Here is a 27,466-nt window from a genome sequence, read left to right on the forward strand (position 1 = left end):
TAGGGTCTCAAAACAGTCGGACACAGCTGAAAGAAACCTAGCATGCATGCACGCATGGGGACAAGGAGAGCTTATCTGATAAGTTAACATCTGGGCAGACACTTAAGGGAAGTGAAGAGGAGGCCATGCAGATATCTGAGGAAGGAGCTTTCCAGGCAGAGGGAAGAGCCAGTACAAAGGCCCTGGGGCAGGAATAAGGTTGGTGTGTTCAAGGGACAGCAAGGAGGCCAAGTGGAAGAGCTTAGTGGGAGACATGAAGCTGGGGCAGTGACCACAGCCAGGAGATGGATGGAGGGGAACGGGGAGGGGCGGGGAGGAGCCGCGGGGCGGGGGGGGCGCTGTGTGCTTGGGTGAAGGTGATGGAGGAGGAGGATTCAGCAAGACTGCAGGTTTGGGCTGCCAGGAGAAGAGGGGTGCCCAGAGGGCCCTAAAACGTTTGACTTGAAAAACGGAAGAGCAGGGTTGCCATGAATTGAGGCCCCAAGCCTCCCTCTCCTGGGAAGGCCGGCTTTGGCAAGTCCCAGGTTCGCAGGAGGAAGAGAAAGATCCCCAGGTTCCTTCCGCTTCCAAAACACCCAGCTTAAGCAGGGGCAGGAGGGGGCGGTGACGGAGGAAACAGTTCCAGGTGGCCAGGCTCCTCAGGAAGAGGGCGCCTGGGGCGGGCCACGCAGGCCAGCTACCCACCTAGCGTGCCCGGGTAAACACGCCCGTTTCCAATAACAAAGTGGCGGGCCACCCCAGCCCGCTCGGCGCGCACGGAGGCGGTCCGTGCTCACATGCTGGAGTGAGGGGGTGGCAGGAGGAGCCGCCGAAGGGAAACCTCAACGAATCTGGCAGAAGGCTCCAGGAAGTCCTTCTGAAAGTGGGCCCCGGGCCGGACGGAGGGTGGGGTCCGCGGGGGTCCCGCGAGGGGGTGGGTGGGGCTGGGCTGGAGTCCTCCGAGGTGGGATCGGGCTGGGCTCCCAGCAGGCGGATGGGGAAGGGGTGGAAAGGGGAAGGGTAGGGGCTGGGAGGTAGTTGGGGAGGGTGTGGGGCAGGGCTGCGTCCCGGAGGTGCCGGGGTGAGGAGGGGCTTCGCAGGTGGGGGCTCGGGAGGGTTAGGAGGGGCGTCGCGTTGGGATGGGATTGGGGATACAGAAGGGGAAGGGGCAGGGGACAGTGGGGAAGAAAGTGGTGTTGGGGTCGCGGCGTGGATTGGGGAGGGGGCGGGCAGGGGTCGGGACGCGGAAGGGACCAGGGTGGAGGGGGAGGGGCCAGGTTGGGGTCGCACGCGGTGGGGGCGGGGTAGGGAAAGGGTCCCCTCCGGCTCCCGGGACCGCCCGCGCTTCCTCCCTCCGGCGGAGCGGTAAACAAACGCAGTGATGTCACCCGCGCCGCTGACCTGCGGCTGAACCCGGAGCTGTAAATGAGATGCAAGGTGCCAGCAGCCTCCGGGCCGCGCGGCCTGCTAGCCACACACGCTCCTCCGCGCCGGCCCGAGGTTCCCCCAGCTGCACACACGGACAGGATGCTGCAAACGCCACCAGACATTGCAACACGCAGCCAGTCTGCTGGCCGCGGCGTGAACCTTCCCGCCGCCTCCTCCGCCGCCCCCCGGCAGGCACCGGCCCAGCTGGAGCGCGGCCTCCCTCCTTCGGAGCATGCCTGGGGCCTGGCAGCTTCCACTCATCTGGGGGTCAGCTCTCCGCTAGGCACCCCATCGCCTGCCTCCCCAGGGGGCTTCCAGACCCGAGAGCTGGGCCGGGGGTGGGGTGGGGTCAACTTTGGGCTTTGTGCCCAACAGGTCGGGAAGTGCCTGCCTTTGCACTCGGCTCTCTGGGAAGCTCATTCCTTTTCCGCGAGGCCGGGGGTGCTGGAGGCCCCTTTTCCAGGTGGAAGCCGATGCCTAAGTGTCCCCTGGCTGCCCACCAGCTGCTCCCTCACTCCACAGGGCAGGGGGCCACCGTTTCTTCCAGAGAGCTCCCCCAGAGCGGCCCTGGACTGCCTACCCTTGGCAACCTCCCCCCACCCCCCATCCGCCCCAACACTTCCCCGGCTCTGAACTGCCCTTGGGAATGGAAATCCGCCTGGCTGGGGCCAGGAAGGCCAGTACTCTGTTCTGGAGTTGATTTGCTGTGTGACTTTGGAATGAGTCACTTGGCATCTCTGGGCTTCACCAAATCCCACTGGGGAAGTGGGGAGGGTTGAAACCGGCCTCCCTCTGCTAGTGTGGGGAAGGTCAAAAGTGCAAGAAACCCTCACCAGGCTGCCAGGGCTGGTGAGAAGCCTCAGGTGCAGGGGCCTGGCCTGCTGAGAAGGTAGAACTGCTCAGAGAAATCGGGGCCAACCCTCCCTGCTCCCAAGCTTCATTGTGAGAAGCTGGGGCTGTGGGGACATACTGGTAAACAGCCCCGAGGGCCGAAGGAGCCCACACACTGGCTCCTCTACATGGACCCCACTAACTCAAGTCCTTTAAGAAGCTGGGAGAACCTAAAATGACTGTAGATCTTTCAAAAGCACCCCAAGAATCCAGCTCATAATGCCATAGCCCATTCTAGCGTCTCTTTTACTGAAATTAATATTTGGGCTTCCCTGGTGGCTCAGCTGGTAAAGAATCCACCTGCAATGTGGGAAACCTGGGTTTGATCTCTGTTTTGGGAAGATCCCCTGGACAAGGGAATGGCTGTCTGGAGAATTCCATGGACTTAGTAGCTAAATCCCTCTCTCTCGCATCATCCTGTTTTCCAGCATTTTGTCACTATCTGAAAGTTTAATAGTTATTTGCTTGCTTGCTTTGTCTGTCCCCCTCCCCCAATGCACACTCTACAATGTAGGTTCACCATGCACTCCCCTGCACCTGGTGAATATGTGAGTGAATGAATGAAATCATCTTGCCTCACATGTGATATGGGCACTGACATCCCTGGAGGGGAACTTGGGAGGAATAAAGTTGACAGCCCAGGAGGTATGGCTATTGTGAGGACCAGTCACACCACTGTTGGGCCCGAGAAAAAAAGGACAATGTGTGGCTGCCAGTTGAAAAAATTATTGAGAATTTCAAGATGGTGAGAGCAGGGCACTGATAAGTATAGGGCCCTTGTGAGCTAGGGATTGTGTGTGACAGCTAGGGTTACCTATCCAGGAAGCCAGACAGGGTGTTCATACATAGAGAGCACTCAGAAGCAATGCCCAAGGCGGGGAGTGGGGAGGTGGGGGGACAGAATGCCAAGTCTCGGGCTTTCCACACCTTCCCTGGGCTGCAGGAAACTGGATCCAATAGAGTTTCTCCTTGTTGCAGAATGGATGACACCTCCCACACAGACAGCTGATAACAGCTAGCTGAGGGTTGTCTGTGCTCCCAACGGACATGTGCAAAAAGCAAAAGCAGGCAATATGGAGGCATAGAGGATTTAGGGGCAACAGTAAGCATGTAATGGTCATTGCCCTGGTTAGCATTTAGTTAGGAGCTTCTCTAAAGTGCTACAGTGAGGCCCACAATCCAAAATCCTTTATCCCCCCCTTAATTAGACCCATACATTTAGGCAAGTCCACAAGGGGCTGTGGACCTGAGCTGCTGGCCCACTTTAGAGATGAGGCACCAAGGTCCTGGCAATATCAAGGGCATAGCCAGGAAATGGCTGAGCTGGGACCCTCGCATCACTTCTGGGAGCTGCTGGTGAAGGTGAGAACACAGCTGTTGTTTGGGGCAGAGAATGACGGCCTTTTTATGGGGGCAACTCTTTCAGCATCCCCTTTCCGACCTCAACCTGAAGGCTAGAGGCCCTTGAGCTGGTGTGTCCCAGGGAAGCCTCCAGCTAATTAAGCATTATTTATGGACGGGGCTCCTGAAGACAAGCTTTAAATTACTTGCAGGCTGTGCCAAGGTAACTGTCTATCCTACTGGCTATTAATTAGGAATCAGTTTAATCTCTGCTGGACGAAGGTCAAACACTATGGAGTTGACCCGGCTGGCTGGCGTCGCACTATCAGGCTGAGGATCTGGGCCTGGAGGGCTGGGGGACTCAGGGGAAGTGGCAGGACATTGCAACGGGAAATGACCTGGTCAGCACATCCTGCAAAGGCCAGGATGCTGAGAGCAAAGCCACGTGGGCCTCGGCCCAGGAAGCCAGGCAAGGTGGGGTTTCCCTTTAGCATCAGCCCTGCAGAAAGTGGATTTCAGTGGTCCTCAAGAGAGTGCCCCAGCCCTCCAACAGCAGAGAATTCTGCTGGAAATTCAGGCTTCCCTCACCTGCCTGGTCGTGCAGCCTAGAAACCCTTCTGTGGCTCCCTGGTGCTCCTCTAGGGCTTCCCGGGTGGCTCATTGGTAAAGAATCCACCTGCAAGGCAGGAGACATGGGTTTGACCCCTGGGTCAGAAAGATCCCCTGGAGAAGGAAATGGCAACCTACTCCAGTATTCTGGCCTGGAAAATCCCATGGACAGAGGAGCCTGGCAGGCTACAGTCCACGGGGTTGCAAAAGAGGTGGACACAACTTAACAACTAAACAACAACAGTGCTCGTCTAATCAAGTCCCGATTCCAGCCCATGGCCACCAAGCTCTGTGAGCTCTGCCAGGCCAGACTCTCTTATCTCCCACTTTCCAGACATGCTCATCCCCTCTGCCTGGAATGTGCGCCTTCCACGGCTTCTACCTCAGTCTTGATGCTTCACTGTAGACCCTGCTCCTAGCCATTGTCAGCCTTCCTTCCCCAGAAGCCAGATTGCCTGGATACAGATCTCATGACTGTGTGTGCTGTTAAGCAAGTATTTAACCTTGTGAGCCTTTGTTTTCTCATTTTTAAAATAGGGACATAGGACTTCCCTGGTGGTCCGGTGACTAAGACTCCATGCTCTTGATGCAGGGGGCCTGGGTTCCACCTCTGGTCAGGGAACTAGATCCCACATGCCACAAGTAAGAGTTTGTATGCCACAAGTGAAGACCTCGAGTGCTGCAATGAAGACCTGGCACAGCCAAATAAATATTTTTTTAATTAAAAAAAATAAAATAGGGACAGTCATAGTTCCTCCCTCATTGGGTTCTGAGGAGCAAATCAGATTGTTACTGTAAACAATTTAGTGTGTTGTTGTTGTTTAGTTGCTAAGTTATGTCCAACTCTTTGCCACTCCATGGACTGTAGCCCCGCCAGGCTCCTCTGTCCATGGGATTTTCCAGGCAAGAATACTGGAGTGGGTTGTAGTTTCTTTCTCCAGGGGATCTTCCCAATCTAGTGATCGAAACTGTCTCTTGCATCGGCCAGTGGGTTCTTTTACCGTGTGCGCCACCAGGGAAGCTCCACTCAGTGTATAGGAAGAGTTTTATTAACAATGGCAAAGACTGATTGGAAACCTCTCCCTTTGCTCAGAGCTGCATCCCACTCCATTAAAGTGCCTATCATGCCTCAGTGTCACTGAGAGCCACGGGTCCATTCTCCCAGCTAGCCTTAAGAGGGGACCTGTGCTTTTCCCCTGCGATGCCCACCCAGTCCCTGTGACCTAGGAGAGCCCGCTGCATACCCTTCCCGGCTGTCAGATCTAGCCCCATAAGAAGCCTTCCAGGATGACCCATAGTTTTCTTCTCTGTGGAGCAGCTGCCAACCCAGCGTGGGTTGAGTTCAGGTCCCCTGTTGCCGTTTTGTTCTCCAAGGACAAATCCCAGAGATGTCATTCTACTGCCCCAGCCACACTGCCAGTCTCTCTGTGTGCCTGGTGAGGGTGGATAGCACCTGGGACAGAAGTTTGCATTCAGCAGGTGTTTGGGGCATATCCAGCCAGTGTTTTCGAAGCCCCTGACTGGCATGTTCAACAGTCTCCTGGGAGGTTGGGACTAGCACTGTCATATAATAGATGAGAAAACCGGGGCTCAGAGAGTGTGGCCAGCGGAATAATGGCTTTCTCCAGGACGTCCAGGTCTCCCCAGGTGGCTCAGTGGTAAAGAATCTGCTTGCCAATGTAGGTGATTCAGGAGATACAAGTTCAATCCCTGGGTCGGGAAGATGCCCTGAGAGGAGAAAATGGCAACCCATGCCAGTATTCTTCCCTGGGAAATTCCATGGACAGAGAAGCCTGGCGGGCTAGTCCCTGGGGTCGCAAAACAGTTGGACATGACTGAGCAACTGAGCACACCAGGATATGGTTTCCAGTCACTCGATTGTGTCTGACTCTTTGGGATCCCATCAACTGTAGCCTGTCAGGCTCCTCTGTCCATGGAATTCTCCAAGCAAGAATACTAGAATGGGTTGCTATTTCCTTCTCCAGGGGATCTTCCCAACCCAGGGGTCGAACCCACATTTCCTGCATTGGAAGGTGGATTCTTTTACCATTGAGCCACCAGGGAAGTCCTGAGCATACCGGGATGCTCATATCCTAAACCCCGGAACCTGGGACTATGTCAGCTTACACAGGAAAGGGAGATTTAAGGTTGCAGATGGAATTAAATTTGCTAATCAACTGACTTTAAAATAGAAAAACAGTCCTGGATTATCCAGGTGAGCTCAGTGTAATAACAAGAGGCCTGAGAAGTGGCAGAAGGAGACAGAAGAGAGAGGGAGATGTGACCATGGAAGCTGGGTTAGGGTGATGCAATCTTGACAGCTTTGAAGGTGGAGGAAGGGGCCATGAGCCAAGGAATGTGGGCAGCTTCTAGAAGCTGGAAGAGGTGAGGACATGGATTCTGCACTCCAGCCTCCAGAGGGAACATAGCCCTGACACCTTGATTTTAGCCCATGAGACTGCTGTTGGACTCCTGACCTCCAGAACTGCAAGAGAATGAATGTGATTTTTAAGCCGCTGAGTGTATGGTGTGTGTTAGTGTAGCTGCGGGAAGCTCAGGCAGAGGGGTGGAGAGCCAGGTGGAAACCGGAGTTTGTCTCCAATGTCTATGGGCTTCCAGTGGCATGGCAGCCCCTACCCCATGCTAACCTGTTAGCATCACTTAAAACAAACCCTCTATTGGACTTCCCTGGTGGCTGGGAAATCCCATGGGCAGAGAAGCCTGGTGGGCTAGTCCATTGGGTGGTAGAAGAGTTGGACTCTTTACCACTGGTGGCTCAGTGGTAAAGAATCTGCCTTGCAATGCAGGGGATAGGGGTTCAATCCCTGTTCTGGGAAGATTCCACATGCAGCTGTGACTAAGACCCAATACAGCTAAATAAATAAATATTTAAATAAACACCACCACCAACCCTCTGTCATAAAGATATGCCCCAGAGGCTTTTGTAGAGGATGCATGAGAGACGTTGCAAGGAACAGTCAAACAGGAGCCACAACCTCATCTGCATGACCAGGACTTTTCATACAGTATCTCATTGAAATCTCCTTTTATAGATGAGGAAACTGAGGCTCAGAGAGGTCTAATAACTTGCCTAGGGCCACTCAGCAAGTGAGTGGAAGAGCATGCATATGAATTTTGATTTGTTGACTCCTGAGCTCAAAATCTTAATCACAACTGTATTCCAGCCCCTTAAAAAAGAAATAAAGCTAAACTTAGGTGCACACACATGTGCACTCATGCACACACACACACATACCTGCCAACCTGGAGGCTCAAGAGGTGGCCCCCAAACCAGCACAGCCAGTCAGGGGGAGGAGGAGGGCACAGCTGTTCCCAGCCCACACTGCCCCGTGCCCCTGACAGGTCTGGAGGACCCCCACTGCCTCGCTGTGGGTTCACCAGAGAAGTGACCTGGGGAGGTGAGGCAAGGCTGCCCCCTCTGCCAAGTGAGACATGAGGACATGGTATGTGGGAGTCGAGGGTGGCCTGACTCCATGTGGGTGTGTCTGGCAGGACTGCCTGCCTGCAGGAAGGTCACGCTGCCCTTTGTGGTCATGCTGGCTCCAGCCCCAGCTCCCCATGATGACCTGGTATGGGGCCTGTGAGAGCTCAGGGCATGCTGGACTGGCTAGCTGAGCTTGACACTGTCCCCTGGCCCCTGGAAGAGCTCTAAAGGCACCCAGAGACTCTGGACTCTGCATCAGAGAGCCAGCTTCTCACATCCAGGGAAGCACAAGTAGTAACACTGACTTAGCAAAGGAGCCTCCTTTCCCCTCCTGTCCAAGTGGCCTTACCTCTTCCAGAAAAGGGTACCAAGAAAGATTGTTGACAACCTGCAGGACCATCATAAGTGGCTGTTCAGAAGGCTTCTTTGAGGTACAAACTCCCTGAGAACAGAGAGGTTTCAGCTCACGCCAGAAAAGTATTCTGTCTTTTTTGTTGGTAAGTGTCGATAAATGACCTGATAAGGTCTGCAGGACTGGTGGCTCAGTGGTAAAGAATCTGCCTGCAGTGCAGGCACACAGGTGACTCGAGTTCAATCCCTGGGTCAGGAAGATCCCCTGGAGGAGGAAATGGCAACCCACTCCAGTATTCTTGCCTGGAGAGTTCTATGGACAGAGGAGCCAGGTGGGCTACAGTCCATGGCATTGCACAGAGTTGGACATGACTGGACGACTGAGCATGCATGTCAGTAAATGACCCGAGAAGGTCTGCAGGACTAGACCTGGGAGGACTGGCTAAGAGATGCCTGGAGCTCCTGGACATCTGTGCCTAAGATGAAAAACTGGACTGGTTCCTCCTTAAGAAAGAATACTAGACATCCACTCCTGATCCCCTTGCTCCTGGTAACAGCAACCCCATGTCCCTCACAGAAGCCCATCTCCCCACTTACACGCTGTGGCTTGGCTGTTCCTCTAGCTCAGAGTCTCACTGCCTGAGACCCACATCTGGCCAAACAGTGGTTACACCATTGCCGGTGTCTGCTTCAGCCCAATCCAGCCACAGTCAGGGAGACTCAACTCCTGGACCCCTGGAAAAGTTGGGAGGAAGATACTGATCTGCCTGCTCCACTGGGAGCTGAGGGGGTTTAAGGCAGCAAGCGGCAGATATGAGCAGTCCCAGGGTGGGGAGGGCCTGCCTAAGGTGAGACTGAATCCGGACAACACTGTTTGATCTCTGGGAGCCAGGCCTGTGCTCATGTCGTTTAGACCCATTTAAACTCCCAGTGGCTAAAAGCACACGTTGCACGAACTCTGCTCAGGGCTGTCAGCGTGATCTGTTCTGTAAAATGATTAACTGAGAGGCCGCAAAACTCACTGGTTCAAGAGCAGATGCCCAGGGTTCAAATCCCACTTGGTCTGTCACCAGCTGTGTGATCTTGCTATGGACCCTCAGAATCTGGACCAGTGAAGAAGATGATAGGGCTTCCCTGTTGGTATAGTGGTTAAGAATCCACCTGCCAACGCAGGGGACATGGGTTCGATCCCTGGTCTGGGAAGATCCCGCGTGCCTTGGCACAACAAGTCTGGTGCACCACCACCACTGAGCTCTAGACCCTAGGAGCTACAACTACTGAAGCCGCGTGCCCTGAAGTCCATGCTCCATAACAAGAGAAGCCCCTGCTCACCGTAACCTGAGAAAGCCCGTTTGCAGTTAACAAAGACCCAGCATGGCCATAAATAAATAAAAACAAGAGGGATACCAGTTAAAAAAAAAAAAAAAGAAGACAGCACTGCCCACACTAGAGCTCACTGTGAGGAATAAATGACTTTATTATGTGTCAGGTGATGGCACATAGTAGGTGCTCAATAGACATGGGTTCTAACTAGCTATGATGGATCAGTCATACCTTCACTCAAGCAACAAAGATTTATTAAGCGTCTACTAAGTGCCAGATATTGCCAGATGCTCAGGACACTCGGGCAGTAAGAGGACATGTCCCCTGCCTCCCAAGGAGCTCACAGCCTTTTGGAGAAGACACATGGCAACAAGCAGCCACAAGCATGGGGAGTTGCCATGGTAACCCATGACTTTGGCCTCACCGCAGCCCAACCCTGACCAATTGAGCTACTTGGACACAGAGGTGAAGATGACTAATGGGGAAGCTGGGTGGCTGTCTGCGGAGTGGGCAGCCAGGATCAGAGCAGAGGCCCAGCCTTGACCAGCCTCTGTGCCTGGACTGGAGAGGGGCCTGCATTGGACCAGCCCTTGAACACTAGGAAAGGGGCCTCCAGTAGGAGGGAAGATGCCAGGCTCTGAGCCCTCCTTGAGGAAGAGTGATTCATTCTTACTGACTTCTAGAAAGGGTCAAGAGCTAAAATTCCCGAGGGCTTCTGTGACAGGAGCAAAGTTCTCCCTTTCCTGCAGACTCACAGAACTAGGGTGAGTCTGGCCAGCGGGCTCTTTGCCTCTGTGCCCAGCAGAGCACTTGGGCCAACAAGCCAGGGCTGGGGATGTCCGCTTTCTCTCCACCCCCATGCCAACCAGAAGGAGCCATCATTTCTTGCAAAACTTCTGGTGCTGAACTAGGAGGTTTACATACATGACTTCACGGAATCTTCATACTTTCGTTTTTCAGATGGGGGAAGCCCAGAGAGATGGTTATTGCCCAAGGTCACACAGCAGGTTGCTGGGAGGCTTCCTAGGATTTAAAGGATTAGGAACTGGCTCCCAGCAGCCCTGGCTAGCATCATGAATGGCAAGAGTGCTCTGGCCAGTGGGCTGGTCTCCACCACTTGAAAGACCTCAGCAGCTGTGACACTGTCCACGGGCCAGTCCTTGGCTTTGGGGCTGGGGTGGCCAAGTCGCATTCCCCCAGGCTGGGAGCTGAATGTGGGCTGGGTTCCCTTCGGAGGCTGGCTCAGTCCTGGTGGAGTAATTAGGGCTTCTAGCTCCTGGGTTGCTTAGTGGTGGCATGGGGGGCCTGGTTGAGGGCTGAGCAGGGCCTGGAGTTCCATACGCCAGGGCGAAAAGAGGGAGCCCTCCCTTGAGGGGCAAAGGCACAAGCTAGAAAGAGCACATTTCTTCACCTTGGAGTAAAGAACCAAAAGTTGAGGACCCAAGAGATGACACATGGCAGATTACCATTATGCTGGAGTGGGATCCCTACTCCAGGAGCTCTTCCCAACCCAGGGATTGAACCCAGGTCTCCCACATTGTGGGTGATTCTTTACCATCTGAGCCACCAGGGAAGTCCAAGAATACTGAGTGGGTAGCCTATTCCTTCTTTAGCCAATCTTCCCGACTCAGGAATTGAACTGGGGTCTCCTGCATTGCAGGCAGATTTTTTTACTGACTGAGCTACCAGCAAAGCTCCAAGTAAGGAGCAGCTAAGAGAAAAGACCCTGATGCTGGGAAAGATTGAAGGCAAAAGGAGAAGGGAACAGCAGAGGATGAGATGATTAGATAGCATCATCGACTCAATGGACACGAATCTGAGCAAACCTTGGGAGATAGTGAAGGACAGGGTAGCCTGGCGTGCTGTAGTCCACGGGGGCGCAAAGAGTCAGGAAGGACTTAGCGACTGAACAACAAAAGAAGTGTGTCCTAAGCAACTTCCCGGAATAGTTCAAGCCTTATGTTTTCCTTCTAAGTAATAGCATCCTTTCAAAATGCACACAAAAATCTCACACAGAATTCTAAGCTACAAGACCTAAGTGAAGCTGAGTGAGTTAAATGGAACCCCTTGGAACCCCATCTGCTCCACCACCCATGGGGTCCCACCTTCTTGGAACCGCTTGGGTGCTTTGGAACCCAGTTTGAAAACTTAGTCCTAAAACCTCAACTGGTGCTGGGGTCTGCTTTAAGGCTGCTGGGGTTCAGATGGCCCAGAGCTATGTAGAAGACTGAAATGCAGACAGGTATCTGTAAGCACTTCCCCAGAGTATGTTTCAATGTGGACAAAATAATCATATGGTTCTCTGCTCAAAGTGCTTTCTTAGCCCCTTCCTTGAAAGGCTACTGAAAAGGGGTTTCAAGATTGATTTCCCCAAAACAGGATGTGGCCAACGGAGTCAGGAAAGCTTGAGCCCAGTGACCTTTGCCAGGCTGATTCTTGCTGGTATTAAGTACTACCAGGCCACAAATCTGTATTGTCCACTCTGGCTTGACCTTGGCTTTGGGTTGCAGTACTCCAGAGTCTCCTGCCTCTGACATAGGCTCCAGTCCTGGGCCCTGAATCAGAGCCTCAAGTTGTTGGATGGGTTTTGATTGGATCCAGTCCAGAGCTTCTTAACCTGGTGTCTGGGACAGGCATCAGAAGGACCCAATGATCTCCTAAAAGTATAAAAATCTGTCTCTTTGTGCATTCTTCTTCAGACTGGGTTTATATTACTTTCTTCAGATCTTCAAAGGGCTCCACAACCAGAGCAAAAGATTAAGACTTACTGCAAACTTTTTAGTTGCCACCTCCTTCAAGAAGTCTTCTGAGATTTCCTTAATTTACAGTGATCACTCCCTTCTCTGAATTATCAAAGCTCTAGGTCACTTGGGAGGATCCAGCTGGGTGACCTCAAGTTTAGATGGAAGGAGCTGGCACTCACTCATTCCTCAAAGTTGGCATCTAGCTAGAGGTGCCACCCTGGTTGTAAATGAATGAAATACAACTGTGCTGTTTTCCTACTTATCAGTTACTTGTTCAAAGCAAACCCTGATAACCAATGCCTACCTTAATCCTTTGGCAAGTAACCCACTCATTGTATGCAAATACTGCTGCTCAGTGTTTTAAAAAAAATGTTTTGGTGAGGTCAAACTTAAGTACATCCTGTTGACTCCTGGACTGCTCATCAATTCTCTTTCCAGAACCCTCTGTGTACTAGGTAGTTCCCATTATTAAACAGCTTGTCTCTTGACCTCTCCATAACCCTGACTGGGGTGGGCTGGGCCAGGCTGATAATATTTGACCCAGAGGGAAAGGGCCTAGTGTTGAAGCTAAAATCCTGAGTTTGAAATCTGCCTTAGGCCAACCATCCAGGGCAACTCACTTCACTTGCGTCTTAGAAATGGGCTTCTGATCGCCACTGTGGAAAACAGGATGGAGGTTTCTCAAAAAACTAAAAATAGAACTACCCTATCAGCCAGCAATTCCCCTCTTGGGTATATATCTGGGAAAAAAAAAAATCAAGGACACTAATTAGAAAAGGTACATGCACCCCAATGTTCATAGCAGTGTTATTTACAATTGCCATGATATAGAAGCAACCTAAATGTCCATCAACAGATGAATGGATGAAGATGTGGTGTATATCTATATCTACATACACACACACACACACACACATGCTGGAATATTACTCAGTCATAAAAAAAGAATGAAATTTTCCCACTTAGAGGGCATTATGCCAAGTCAAACAAGTCAGAGAAAGACACATACTATACGATATCACTTATATGTGGGATCTAAAAAATACAACAAACTAGTGAATATAACAACAAAAAAAGTAGACTCACAGATATAGAGAACAAAGGAGTAACCACCATTGGGCAGGATGGTACAGGCTATTGGGTATAAGACAGGCTCAAGAATGTCCTGTACAACGCGGGGAATACAGCCAACATTTTGTAATAATGGTCAATGGAAATTAACCTTTAAAAAGGATATAAAAATTTTAAATTATTTTTTAATTGGAAAAAAGAAAAGAAGAAAAGCAATGGGTTGCTGATCACAACTGCCTCTGGGCCTAGACAGGACAATGAATGTGAAAAAGCCCTGTGGAGTCAGTCCTGTAGGCTACCACAGTCACGCAGGGTATGGACCAATGTCTCATGTTGTCTGGGGAGCCCAAGGAAGCCCTCAGCATCCAGTTCGGGTCTAAGCTATGACTGATGATCAGAATGAAGGATGTGAACACAGGCCTGGCCTGCACCTTCCCTCCTCCTCCTCTCCTCTCCTCAGCATCCTGAAAAATCCCCCGAAGGAACGACCCAGTCGCTGAAGGACCCCGCTGAGCTCAGGCTGAGAAGGGCTGTCTTCTTTTAATTTTTGAGCATTGGTTGATTGATGCTGGTGGCCTCTCTTCCTCCTGGCCCCTGACTCTGTCTGGGTCACTGACATCACTCTAGTAACAAAGGTTCACAGAATCAGTGGGGTAGAAGGGACCCAGGTGATTGTCCAGAACCCAACCTCTCCTGATGCAGGAATCCAGAGTTCCCTCACTGCAGCCTGCTGACCCCAGAAAAGCTCCAGAGGGCAGGAAGGTGCTCCTGGGCCCCAGCCTCACGCGGACCTCCATCCACCTGGAAGGCGGCCGATGCTGCCTCCAGCCCCTGAAGCAGTCATCCAAACGCTTCTGGATTGGCCATCCCACCTAAGTCATGGCTTCTGGTCCTTATCATCCAGAGCCTGCTCCCTGGGTGCCCCCCAGTTGCTCAGGGACCTTCTCAAAGTTTTGACCGATACTGCCCACAATGCTCCTGGGCTCCCTCGACATAGTAGAACTGAAAAGTGTCTCCTTTGCTCTGGGCACAATACAGTTGCTTTCATTTTCTTTGCAGAGGGAGTTAAATTTCTGTTGCCATTAAAGTCATCTTACTGGAGCTGACTCCTCTTTCCAGAGCATCGGGGGCTTTATTGGAGACGATCATCATACCAGGACGTAAGTGCCACCAGAGAGAACCTTGTTAAGGTGGCCCCCTGCGGCAGCCCTAAGCCCAGCTGCCTAAATCGAGGAATGAATCTGACACAGTCACAGTTCCCTCAGAGCCGTGTCACCATTTTTCACTCCAGGCATCTGCAAGCACAGATCACGGCTTGCAGAGCGGGGGTCTCCCCAGCAGACTCTGAGGCCTGGGTCCTGGATGACTCGCACCCATCCCTCCAGGGGCACACCAGCCTTCCTAGATCTCCCTTCAGCCCACACACTTCCATTGGACTAAAGATACCAACAGCAGTGTCTTCTCAAATCCAAGCACCAAGCTGAGAGGCGACTCAAGCTTTAGAATGACCTCAGAAGGGAGCCAGGCAAGTCTGGTCTCGTGTACTTAGAGGAGCCCAAGAAGCCCCCCAACCCCTCTCCTGCCCTTGGCCTGCCACCCCCTCCACCCCCCCAACTCCAACTCCCTAAGTGACCTGGCGGAGACTTAGGTTAGATCATGTCACTTCTACTCCCCTTCACAGAACCTGCCAACAGCTCCCAGCTCCACTTGGAGCCAAAGCCAGAGCCGGTTCTAGAGACTGTGGGCCCTACCTGCCCTGCCCTGCTCTCCCACCCCACCCCTTCCTGTTCTGCTCCCCTCCCCCATTACTCGCCCACCCCCTACCCCGACACTAAAGCCCTCATTCCTCACTCTGCTCCAGCCACAACGGCCCCCTCCCAGCTCCCCAAATATCCCAGGTACATTTTCTTTGAGCCCCTCTCTCTTCCCTCTACCTGGAACGCTGCTCCCTCCATTCCCATCCGGTCACTGTCTGTCACTGGACCTCATTTGTTTCCTCCTTACTGTGATGTAACGGGCTGTTTTCTGCATCCTGTTTTTATCTGTCTCCCTCACCAAACTGCCGACTCTACATGGGTGGAGACTGGGGTCTGCTTTGCTCCCTGCTGCCATATCTCTATGCCTAAAACAGTGCCGGGCACACATAGGGTGTGCTGTACATTTGTGGAATGAATGAATGAGTTCCCACCAACCACTCATGTGCTAAACTGTATTTGGCACTCTCTTTTTTAAAATTTTGTAAATTGTAATTATAATTTTTTAAAAAATTATTTTTTGGCTGTGCCATGTAGCACAGGGGATCTTAGTTCCTAGACCAGGAATTGAACTCGTGCACCCTGCAGTGGAAGGATGGAGTCTTAACCACCAGGGAAGTCCCCTAACACTCCCTTGCTGAGAATCCGGAACTCTAAGACTTCATGCCTTTTAAGATTTTGTCTTCTAAAGGAAGCAAGTAGAACATCTTACAACATTCTAGCTACGGTCATGCTTCAGCCTGAGGATACAGAAGAACAGGTTGGATCTGGAACCATTCGAGCCCGAGTGCCCAGAACTATGTGGGCTCTTGAGAGTAGCAGGTTGGGATGAGGACTCCAGGGACAAGTTGTAGTGAGGACAACAACTGGATCTCTTTCCTTGGGGGGAAAGGATGGCTACTGGCTCCCTTGTCATCAATATGGCCAAGATCATTTTCTCAAAGTGGTAAGAATCGTTTCTCAGCAGATCACAAGATAAAGGTGGGACAGAGAAAGTAACTATTTTGATAAAGAGACTGGAAGGGCTCTGTGCAGGGATAAACCAGTGGCCGAGGCTCTGAAAAGCAGAAAGTTCAGAAGAGCTTGGAGTCTGCCCGAGAATGAGCAGATGCCCAGGTAGATGGACCACGGACGTCCTGACCCAGGGTCAGTATTTCCAGATTAGGGAGCATTCTCTGATTTTAGGATAAACCCTGCAAGTTCCACTTGACATGTGAATTGGGAAATGGGCCCTTCGCCACAAGTTGAAAACATTAACATCTCCTGCAAGAGTTGAAATAAATCACACAGCCGGCTACCTGGTGGCTGTTAAAGGGGTTTAGAAATGGTTGTGAGGCGTCTACAGACTGAGGGCATATTTTCCAACTCTGAGCTGCTGCTTTTTCATTCAGTGGGATCTGATGCATAGCACAAAAGGCTCGGATCTGCAGTGATGAGGACAAATGTCTTTTGCAGAGAGCTTGGCACGAGGTTACTTTCCTCAGATGGCTGAACCATGTGTGTTAGTCTCTCAGTCGTGTCCGACTCTTTGGGATCCCATGGACTGTAGCCTGCCAGGCTCCTCTGTCCATGGGCTTTTCCAGGCAAGGATACCAGAGTGGGTTGCCATTTACTTCTCCAGGGGATCTTCCCAGCCCAGGATGGAAACCAGGTCTCCTGCATTGCAGGCAGATGCTTTACCATCTGAGCTACTAGGGAAGCTACTAACAGGAGCCGTAACAGAATTTTAGAGCATGCCAGGGTCTTAGGGATCATTGCGTCCCCTTTCATTTTTGCAGGCGTGCTTCTTAGCTGCAGCCTGGAGAAGGGAGTGACTTTTCCAGGGTTGTAGCAAAGTCAGGTCTAGAACCCAGGTGAGCCTGGTCATAAGGGGTGTGGTCCCAGATGTGGGAACCTTTGTTCCCCAGGGGAAGTGGGTGGGGCAGTAAAAGGGAGGTGTTTGTCTATTCAGGTGACAGTCCAAATTGTAAAGCCCATTGTTTGAAACCCAAGGACCAGGTGCTGCACGCTGAAAGAATTTCCTAGATGCCACAGGTAGGACAGGTAGCCCTTTGCTGCTCCCAGATGGCATCAGATGAGAACCTGGTACTTTTCCTAGAAATTCCCAGCAAAGGCTGCATTCTACACATCAATTGTTTAATGCAGCTTCTTTGGCCTGATGACTCTGGGTTCCAAGATTACCTGTCTGGACCCTTCTCTCCTCTTTCTTCTTTTTCCTATTCTCATCAGTATTGGCCTAACTCAGAGTGTGAGACACAAATTATCCCTTCAACACTATTTTTCTTTCATTCCCTTCTGCCTACCATCCCCAGTTTCAGCCAGGTGCACAGTCTTTCACCAGTGGTTTCTTGCACGTGGGTTACACTTCCCCACCTCTTCTGGTTGAAACTCTTGACCTTCTTTAATGCCACCTCCTTCAGGAAGCCTTCCATGCACTCTTGTTAGAGATGAATAGCTCTGGGCTGCTTCTGTGTAGTGTGCTGTACTGTGCTATGCTGAGTTGTGTCTGACTCTTGCGACCCCGTGGACTGTAGCCACCGGGCTCCTCTGTCCATGTGATTTCTTAGGTAAGAATACTGGAGTGGGTTGCCATTTCCTCCTCCAGGGCATCTTCTCAACTCAGGGATCGAACCTGCGTCTCCTGTGTCTCCTGCGTTGATAGGCAGATTCTTTACCCCTGAGCCACCTGGGAAGCCTTCTGTGTAGTGTAGCCCCCCAACTTCATGTCTACCCAGGACCTCAGAATGTGATCTCATTTGGAAATAAAGTCTTCAGAGATGTAATTAGTTAAGGATCCCAAGATGAGGCCATCCTGGATTTCGTATGGGCCCAAATCCAATGACTGGTGTTCTTATGAGACACAGACACAGAGAGATGGCAAAGACAGTCATGTGAAGAAGGAGGCAGAGATGGGAGTGATGCTGCCACAAGCCAAGGAATGCCAACCAGGAGCCACCAGGAGTGAGGAGGGAGGGGGAAGGAGGAGGAAGAATTCTCCCTGGAGTCTTTGAATGAGGGGGGCCCCACCAACCCCCAGATTTCAGATTTCTAACCTCCAGATTGTGAGATAATACACTTCTATTGCTGCAAGGCACCAACTTAGGGGTCATTTGTTATGGCAGTTACAGGAAACATACACTATAGCTTGTGCCTTGACATTAAGCACCTGGCCACGTCTCTGAGCCTTCTTTGCTCTACCCACCCCTCTCCAGGCCCAGCACTGCACTGAACCCTTGACAGACACCTCGGGCAGGTTCGCTGGACTAGGTCTCTCTGAGGTGGTTGTCAAGGGTAGTTGGGCCTGGGCCTGCCCCAGTGCCAGGATGGGGAGGATTTGCTGAATGGATGTGATTCACCAGTCTGGGTGAAGGGCCTATTTCTAGTGAGCTGCTTTAAGAAAAGGGCTACAGACCCATGGACTATAAATTCAATAACAACAAAGCAGGTGCAACTCTGAACCAGTCCTCATACTGGCTCTGTGAAATGGGTCCCTGAGTCCTGGCTCTCTCTTCCAAGAAGGGACTGGGCCCCTGCTCAGGGGTTCTGCCATCATGGCCCAGGGCTCTAATCCAGCCACTTGCCTCCTACCGGGCCAGAGGCTGGAACAATCCCTGCAGATACTTTCAAACAAACAGTTCAATTCTGTCCTCCAGGGGACTGTTGCTAAAACCAGGTCAAAGTGAAAAACCAGAGGCTAGGTCTACCACTAGCTTACCCAGAGCCTCGGAGGTATAGGGGTGAGCCCAAGCTCTATGAATGCTTTCATGGAAGGAATTCCAGAAGGACACACCAAATATAAAGAGGTTGTAATGGGCAATTACCCAGCAAGAGTCTTTGCCTTGAAGACTCTGACCATGACTGGCCCTGTCCGGGTGAACCTCGTATAAGGTGGGTAAGCAGAGATATCTCAAGGAGAGGAACTTTCCAACTTCTGTGCCTTTAGGTCTCTTTAAGGAAAACCCTTATTTGGGTCATCTCTGCAGCCTAAGGGGCACCACTGCCCAAAAATATTACCAAATCATTTGATTCAAGGTTGTTTTTTGGAAACTGGGTTGTTGCTCCCCCCAAAGTTAATGGACCTCTCTCGGAAATGCAAGCAATCTGCAGACTCTGATTCTCCTCCGTTCTTTCTCTCTAGGGGGGCTTTTCCCTTTGGATCCTGCCTCTACTTCCACCCAGGGGAGGAGGGTCACGCGGGCCATGGAGGTGGCCTGCCTAACATCACTGCACGCTGTGGGTGCGCGCCATGCTCCCCAGCTCTCTCCAGCGGCTCCTCAACCACCCTGAGCCCACCATCCACTTAACTCTCTCAGCCATCTCCCCCACAGTCCTCACTCCACAACACTCATCCCTGTGTCCCCAAGCCCACCAGTCCCCCAAACACTCCCAAGTCTGGGAGTGGTCCCAAGGCCCTTTCACTGGGCCCCAGATGGATTCAGGCAAGAAACCTTGATTCTAAATTCCCCACCATGACAGCGAGCCTAAGGCTCATTAAAACGCAGCTCCAGTAATTGGTCTGATAATTACAAGTTATAGGGAGGGCTCTTGGTCATTCTGACTGGTCTGAGGACTGAACCCGCGGTGAATGGCACTGGAAGGTTCATAGGGCCCCTGGTTCCTATTTCTGGTGACCAGATACCAATTAAGACATATCACTCAATGGTCTTGGGTTTATTCTTCAGAAGAAGGTACCCATTTCAAATTCAGTGGGGCATGGTTCCCAGTGTATGGTGCTGCTCTGCCCCTCCCCCACCCCAATGCCATACACTTCTTTCAATTTAGGCTTGTTTATAGTCAGTCAAGTTTTTCCAGATTGACTAAAAGAGTTCTTCATATGCCTACTGCAACCAGTTACAAGAGCAGTGAAAGAGACCCAGGACTTGGGCCAGCTGGAAGAGCCAGAAGAAAAGTTTCTGTGGGATGCAGACAGCTAGGGAATGACAATCACACGCGATTGTCCCAAACCCTACAGCTCCCCTCCCCACAAGGGCACCCTCATCTGCCACTCCTTCATAACAGGGGTAGGGGGTGGGGGGCATCACCCCCAAGGAAATGAAACTGCTGAGAACAACTTCTGCTTCTCCTTTTTCGGTGTGTCCAAGGGTTAAAAAACACTTCTGAACTCCCCTTCCAACTGCAAGGTCAAGCAGCTGTCCAAGCCACCCAAGGAGAAGCAGGAGCCGGAGGACAGTCGACCCCAGCTAACTCACTCAGCCTTGACAGCCCCCAACCTACAACCATCACCTCCCTCTAAATGCCGCCCAGGGAAGGAAGAGTTAATCGGCAATCGGCTTTGGCTGATAGTTCAGGCTCCAAAGTTCAGTCCCAGTCAGAGCCACCCCGGAGGAATTGTAAATCTCAGGGCAGTATTTAACAAAACAAAAGCAACCTGGAATTACATGCAGGTTTGGTTTTCTACAGTACATATTTACTTAATCCCCTAGGTATGTGGCTCCATGTCAGATCAGCTGGCTTTGCCGGCCCTTTCACCCCCCTCGCTCACAGCAGTTTAAATTTCAAACTAATTCCCTGTTTTTGCTCTTCCTCTTCACAAGGCTGGCTGGAGACAGCCCAGCCTGCTGGCCTCAAATCTCTCTATTGCTCTAGTCACTGGGTGAGTCAGCCTGGTTTGGGTTGGCGTTTGGTGACAGCTGGCTCAGCCTCCCCACTCTTAGGCACCAGGTCTGGGAAAACTGGAGGAAGAGGTGCTGGAACTACCAAAAAGTTAAAGGCAGGGCTTGAGAGTTGGAAGGGGGGAGGGGTGGTTCACCACAGTGCCACCTTTCCTCTTGGTGGGGAGGAATCCCCTCCCAGGCTGTATTTGGGTGGTGGTGGGGGAGGTGTGCCGAGGCAGCACTGAAGTGAGAACAAGGTCTCTTGATCAGCTGCTGGTTACCCCTGTCCCCTCTCTCTAGATCTCGGAACACCTGGCTTCCGAGTGCCTATCAGGCTAGGCTAGACATCCACCACCGCTTCCCTCTTTTCAAATCACACCGAGTACCCACTCTTTCCCAGCTTCCAGAGCCGCAGCCGTCCAGGTTGGGGCTGGGAAGCGGGTTGCCAAGGAAAATACGAAGCGCCAGCTAGCAGGCGGCTCCCCGCTCTACCCAGGAGCGCACACACCCTGCCTTACCAGGGGTGGCGGCAAAGAGGGAAAGCGAGGGGAGGAAAAAACGCAACACCTTCCTTTGGGAGGGAAGAATGTGGGAAACGGGTGGGTCTGCTAAGTTTCGAGGTGGGGGTGAACAGCCAGCCACAGATCCCAAAGGAGCGGGGCAGCTCCGGACCTGCCAAAAAAGACAGACAGTCGGCTGCCCGGGAAATGTACAAGGTGAAACTAACTAGCTCAGCACTCGCGGGTGGCGCAGAGAAGTAGGGCGGCCGGCGACTTTCAGACCCTGGGCGCGGGTTCCTGCAGCGGCAGCGGCAGCAGGTGGGCGCAACCCCTGTCCCCTGGGCCCCCCTCGCCTCCGGCCCCCACCCCTCTGGATTCGCGGGGTCCCGGTACCTTTCTGGCGCCGCGCTCTGCGAACTCGCGAGCTAGCTGGCGCCCGATGCCTCTGCCGCCGCCGGTGATGAGGACGTTCTCCCGGGACAGGTCCCGCAGCTTGGCGGGTAGCACCAGTCCGACCGCAGCCTTCACCACCAGATAGATCATCTGCAGAGGGAACACCACCAGCGCGCCCAGCCGTTTCCACACCATCCTCCGCGCCGCGGAGCCGGGCGGCAGGGGCGAAACTCCCCAGACCGAACAAAACAGGACTTAAAAAACAAAACACCCCCAAACAATAATAAATAAACCGAGTAAGGGGGCAGAGAGGCGTCCCACCTGGCCACTCTTGAAATCACCTCTTCCCAAATGCAAAGCAAGCACCGGGTGAGAAAAAGAGGGGGGAGGAAAAAAAAAAGATAAATCCTCCGGAGGAGAAAAAGCGTCTCCGAAGGTTGGGACAGTAAGAGGGGTGGAGGGGAAGCCAGAGGTGGAAAGTTCTAACAAGAACTTTCTTGCCCCGGCAGCCAGCCGTTTCGGCTGGGGAATTCTCAGGTAATGTTTACAGGCTGACAGAGGAGTTTAGGCAGGGGAAAGAAAAAAAAAAAAAAAGCACCAACCACACGCGCGCACCCTGCTACAGTCCCGCGGTTTCAAAGTGCAAGATTAAGAGAAAAAAAAAAAAAAAGTTTCCAAATTGTAGCGCCCCCCCACCCCCTTTCCAGGAAAAAAATTTAAAAAGTAGGGGGAAAAAGTGCTTGGAGCTCCCAATTTCAGCCCGCGAAAGTCTCCAGACTCATTGCTATTCTTGGGCTCAGGAAATTGCTTAAACGCGATCTGATTGCCAGCAACGTGCAGGAGAAGTGGGGGGTCCGGGTGTCAGTTTCTTTACGTGCATGGCTCGCCCTCGCGCGCGCCCGCTCTCTCCGACTCCCTCCCTCCCTCTCTCTTCCAGCAGAGGCTGGGAGTTGCCGCTCGATCCGGCTCCCTCTCTCTCCCTTGTTAGCATTTATTGCCTTCTTTTTGTCCTTTCTAACTTGAAGAGGGCCCGGGTGCGGAGCGCTAGTGGATCTGACGACTGGGTCTGCGCCGCCTCATCCGTTCGCTCCCGGGACAGCCGCGGCTCAGAACGAGAGGGCGGCCCTTTTCCCCCCCATTTTTTTTTTAATACCCCATTAAGTCTGATTGACAGTTAAAGTTGTTCTGAGGCTTCGCTACGGTTCCTCTGAGTGGCTGCCGCGGGCTCCCCTCCCCCTGCGCAGTGGCGGGGTGCGCGCCCGGGCGCGCACACGGGCTCGCAGAGGCTCCGCTCTCCCCAGGCCGGCTCCCCTAGCTGCAAGCAGGGGCTTGCCGGCGGTGTCCCTGAGGGCTAGCCGCAGTAACTCACACACGCTGGAACCGACTCCAGCAACCGACTCCCTCCTCGAGACATGCCTTCTGGCCTGGGGCTCGGTCTCCCAGAGCAGGGAAGCCTGCGGGCCAGGTGACCGCCGGTGTGTGCCTGCCGGGCAGACCCGGGGGAGCTTGCGCTTGCCTTGATCCATCAGGTCGCCCAGGGTTTATTTCAGGTCTTTTGATCATCCCCTGCCTCCAGGTAGGACCAGGAAGCCACTTCTGACCCTTACTCAGAAGCCTCCTGTCTTCACTTAGAGAGCACTTTCTAAGTCTGACCCGAGTCCGTCGTGTTGTAAGGGCGGGGGCGGGGAACAGCTGGGGAGCAAGGTTTTGCTTTGAGGGGTGGGGGTGGGGGTGGGCAGGGTAAGGGAACCTCTGCCCCCGAGGTGTCAATAAAATCCCCATAAGATTAGCTGGGAGCGTATTTATTGCTCATCTGGGCTAGAATTACCTTGACTGACAGCAATTTCCCTAACAAACGCCTGTAAACAAAACTTGCTAAACCTGATACCCCCCCCCAAACCCCCGCCCCCGACCCTACCCCCCGCCATGCTGTGCAGGCGGACTTCTCTCTTTGGGTCTCCCTGGGCTGCCCTCCGCGGGGTGGGGTGGGCCCACTTTGTAACTTCTTGCTTTTTTCCCAACCAGAATGTCTCCCCTGCTAGAGGGTGGGACCCAGCTATTTAGAGTTGTCTGTTGCAGGAAGTCTGGGAGGTGAGTCACGAAAAAGCAGCGCCAGTGAAAATCACTGATCGGACTTGCCTCCTGCTGCCCCTGATGGTCCCAGGCCTGGAGGAAGAGAGGATGATGAGCCAGGGAGCTTGCCCTGTAATCTGGGCCAACGGTTCTCCAGCAAGAGGCTTGTTCAGGCGAGGAGTGCAGGGCCTCACCCCCAGACCTTCTGATTGAGCAGGGCTGGGTGTGCTGGAATCAGTACGTTTAATGATCTGCTGAGGATCCGGGGAGAATGTCACTTTGGAGAAAAGCTGGTTTGGGGAGGCGGTGGCTGGGGGTTTAACTCCTCCCTGGGCTGCAAAGACCTTGTAGCTCTGGAGAGAACTTCTGCCCGCGTGGATGTCCCTTCCAGGTGAATTTGGGAAGTCATTATGTCGCCCGCTGGAAGAGTAAGAAGGGGTAGGAAGAGTGTGGCTGGATGACAGACTATCCTACACTGAGAGCTTCGATTCTGAAACTGAATCCTTCCACTGACCTTGCAAGGGGGGGTATCATTATCCCGGTCTGCCAGGTAGTGCAGGAAGGAGGGCTCCAGATCCAGACATGATTCCTTTTCCTACCCCATCCCACCCCACCCTATTCTGGCAGGAGGAGAGGACCAGGCTCCCTCCTACCTCCCTCCAGCACTTCAAAAAGAGGACCCCAAGGCAGGCCATTGCCTTCCTAGACTCCCAGCCCACGGCTAACGGCAGGACTTGGTCAACATGACGGCCTCCTCCCACCTAGGAGGTCTGTAAAAATGGGAAAGAAATCCCAACCCTGGAGAGGCTCTCCCCACCCAGCGGTGGCGGGTGTCTGCGGGGCCTGCCAACACAACTGGGAAAGTCTGGCGCTGAAACCCCTGCGCGCAGCCTGTTCTCATCTGTTATCCTCGACGCCGCCTAGTGGTGTGGACACGATACTGCGCCTCCAAGCTGCCCAAGTCTCCAGTCTCCAGTGTTCCCGCTATCCTACCAGGCATCCTTTTCCTTGCAGGCTTTTTTCCCCACCTAAGATGAACACTTCCAGCCTAAAAAGGCTCGCAAGGATCATAGCTCCACTTCCCCACACACTCGCTGCTGTGTGGAGTAGGTTATCGAAACACAGGGATGTGAAGCAACTCTTAAACCCAGCAGTGTGTTCACTGAAATCCATTGATGCTCACCGGTGAGCCAACCCTGTTCAGATACCAGATCAGCTGGGAGACCTCTAGGTCCCACTTACATTTGCCCTGGGTGTGAGTTTGAGTGGGAACGGGGTTGAGAACCCAAATTAACCTTCAGCGTATCAGGACCGTTACACGTACTCTGACTTCATCTCTGAAACAGTCTCCAGGGGTGGTCATCACAATGCCAATGTATTAATAACACTGGGCTCAGCAATGTAAGTGACTCATTCAACTCAAGGTCACACAGGGGGCTGCCCTTAACCTCTCCCAAACATCAGGTTTAGAGTGAAATCACAGTATAAAAGAACATGTTGTGTGTGCGTGTTAAGTCTCTTCAGTTGTGTTCAACTCTTTGTGAGCCTATGGACTATATAGCCTGCCAGACTCCTCTGTCCATGGGATTCTCCAGGCAGGAATACTGGAGTGGGTTGCCTTGGCTTCCTCCTGACCCAGGGATGGATCCAATGTCTCTTGTCTCTTGTATTGGCAGGTCAATTCTTTACCACTAGCGCCACCTGGGAAGCCCATAAAGGAACATGTCAGGTAGCCCTAAAAGATGAACTGTGGTTGGGAATGGGACACCTTTTTTCTACTTGTTCCACCTTCAGGATATGAGTTTTACCGGCCTTGCATCCTGTGGACTCAGGCCTCTTCCATCATCAGCTTCCCAGAGAGGTTGTGTCTGTCACCTCCTTTATGTCCCCTAACTTCCCAGGGAAGATGGAGGCAAGGGGGGGGGGGGCATCCTGGGCTGGGGGATGCACAGGCCAATGAGTTGGTCCAGAGGGTCCCCGTGTCCTGGCTTCAGTAGGAACTAAATGGGATACGACCCCAGCCCCTCCTCTCCCACTTCCTCCTACCTGTGTTTTTGGCTCTTGGTACCCCCTCCTCCCTTACTTGGGAGCGGGGGTGGGGAATTTAACTCCAGGGTAAAGTTTGAAATTTCACATCCCAGCCTGGGAGAGGGCCCCACAGTTTTCTCTCCACTCCTGGAAACGTGAAAGGAGCCTTTGTAGGCTTGATGGAGGAGGGAGGTAAACTGTAGCCCAAAGAACTAACTTTTTCCATGACTCAGCTCTCCTGGTGTGGGGCAGGCACGGGAGGTGCAAGAACCCAGCAGGGCAGGCTGGAGCCGCCTTCCAGCCCAGAGCCAGCAGCTCACAGTTAGAGGTGGGCCCCCCCTAGAGAGTCAGCCCTGTTACCTGCAGGGGAACTTGCTGGCCTTGGATGGGCCACCACACTGTACCTGCCCTGTGCTCCTATGGCTCTGTCCCATTTTTTTCCCCGGGTTATACATATTTTTTTTTAAAAAGCATTGTTGATTTACAATGTTTCAGGTGTACAACTAAGTATTCAATTTATATATATATATATATATATATATATATATATATATATATATATATATTCTTTTTCAGGTGGTGCTAGTGGTAAAGAATCTGTCTGCCAATGCAGGAGATGCAAGAAACGCAGGTTTGATCCCTGGGTTGGGAAGATCCCCTAGAAGAGGAAATAGCAACCCACTCCAGTGTTGCCTAGAGAATCGCATGGACTGAGAAGCCTGGTGGAATGAAGTCTATAGGGTCGCAAAGAGTTGGACACAACTGAAGCGATCCAGCACACGTGCATATTCTGTCTCAGGTTCTTTTCCTTTATAGGTTATTACAAGATGTTAAATATAGTTTCCTGTGCTATACAGTAGGCCCTTGTTGTTTATCTGTTTTATATGTAATAGTGTGTTTCTGTTAAGCCCCAGTTCTGAATTTACCCCCACCCCCATTGCATCCACAGTGCCAAGCACATGAATGCTCTTGTGTAGTCCTTTAACCAGGAACTTCCCCTATCACCATCCCAGCGGAGAGCTAGAAAAGCAAACAGGTTTCAAGCCTTGCCTTCTGCTTATCTGAGGCTTACAGGGTTAAGAAAGTCACTTAGGTTCATGTAGCTCAGAGCAGGAGGTGGGATTTGAACCCTGGTCAAGTGCTCAGTTCTTTTGGCTTTATCTGTGGATGTCTTTCAGAATGTATAAGATCTACTGGGGAGCTTGTCAACACGCAGATTCCCGGGTCCCCAGCCTAGATGTCCTGGGCCAACATCCTAGGGTGGGAGCCCCGAAATGTGTGTGTTGGCCAGTGTTTGGGAACTTCCCAGTGCTGCCTCTCAGTTGTTCAGTCACTAAGACTCTTTGCAACCCCCATGGGCTGCACCATGCCAGACCTCCCTGTCCTCCAGTACTCCCGGACTTTGCTCAAGTTCATGTCCATTAAATCGGTGATGCTAACTATCTCACCCTCTGCCGCCCGCTTCTCCTTTTGCCTTCAATCATTCCCAGCCTCAGGGTGGCCCCTGGTTATTAAGAGCCCCTTCACAAAGCCTTCCTCACCTCTCCTGCCACCTCGCAAGCTCTTCCCTCTTTTATCCTTGGGATGTGTCCTGGCACTGAATCCTCACCCATGGCCTGCTGTGGGCTGGTGGCTCCACAGACACCTAACAGGGAAGCAACCGGAAGCTGGAGGAGCAGGGGGAACCTCCAGTCAGCTAGTCAGCTGCTGGTTGTGGAGTCCTTCCCTCTTGGCCACCACCTGTAGGGGCCACGGAGTGGGGGACAAGGCAGAATGTGTCAGAGAGGAGCAGTAGGGCGATGCTTCTGGCTTTGGGGTCTGGCAGTCTGGTTCAGATGCCAGCTCTGCACTTCCCCCTTCCTGTCTCCAGTGTCTTCATTTATAAAGGGAGGGCAGCAGTGAGGATGGGATTAGCTACTAA

The 27,466-nt window shown here is 52.6% G+C and overlaps 1 protein-coding gene and 1 long non-coding RNA gene across 2 annotated transcripts in view; one reads left to right on the forward strand and one right to left on the reverse strand.

The window, feature by feature from the left end:
- Positions 1-22,568, reverse strand: part of DHRS3 (dehydrogenase/reductase 3) — a 48,767-nt gene extending 26,199 nt beyond the window's left edge. Inside the window, exon 1 of the mRNA XM_020898272.2 lies at positions 21,445-22,568. Coding sequence (XP_020753931.1) covers positions 21,445-21,639 — 195 coding nt within the window. The 5' untranslated portion in view covers positions 21,640-22,568. The remainder of the gene's footprint in view (positions 1-21,444) is intronic.
- A 162-nt stretch (positions 22,569-22,730) lies between these two features.
- Positions 22,731-26,992, forward strand: LOC139037499 (uncharacterized). The gene is made up of 3 exons (XR_011490362.1): positions 22,731-23,020; positions 23,524-25,378; positions 26,122-26,992. It is a non-coding gene; the product is annotated as an uncharacterized lncRNA (long non-coding RNA).
- The last annotated feature ends 474 nt before the right edge of the window (positions 26,993-27,466 follow it).

This window comes from Odocoileus virginianus, chromosome 11 (assembly GCF_023699985.2).
Source record: "Odocoileus virginianus isolate 20LAN1187 ecotype Illinois chromosome 11, Ovbor_1.2, whole genome shotgun sequence".
Taxonomy (NCBI): Eukaryota; Metazoa; Chordata; class Mammalia; order Artiodactyla; family Cervidae; genus Odocoileus; species Odocoileus virginianus.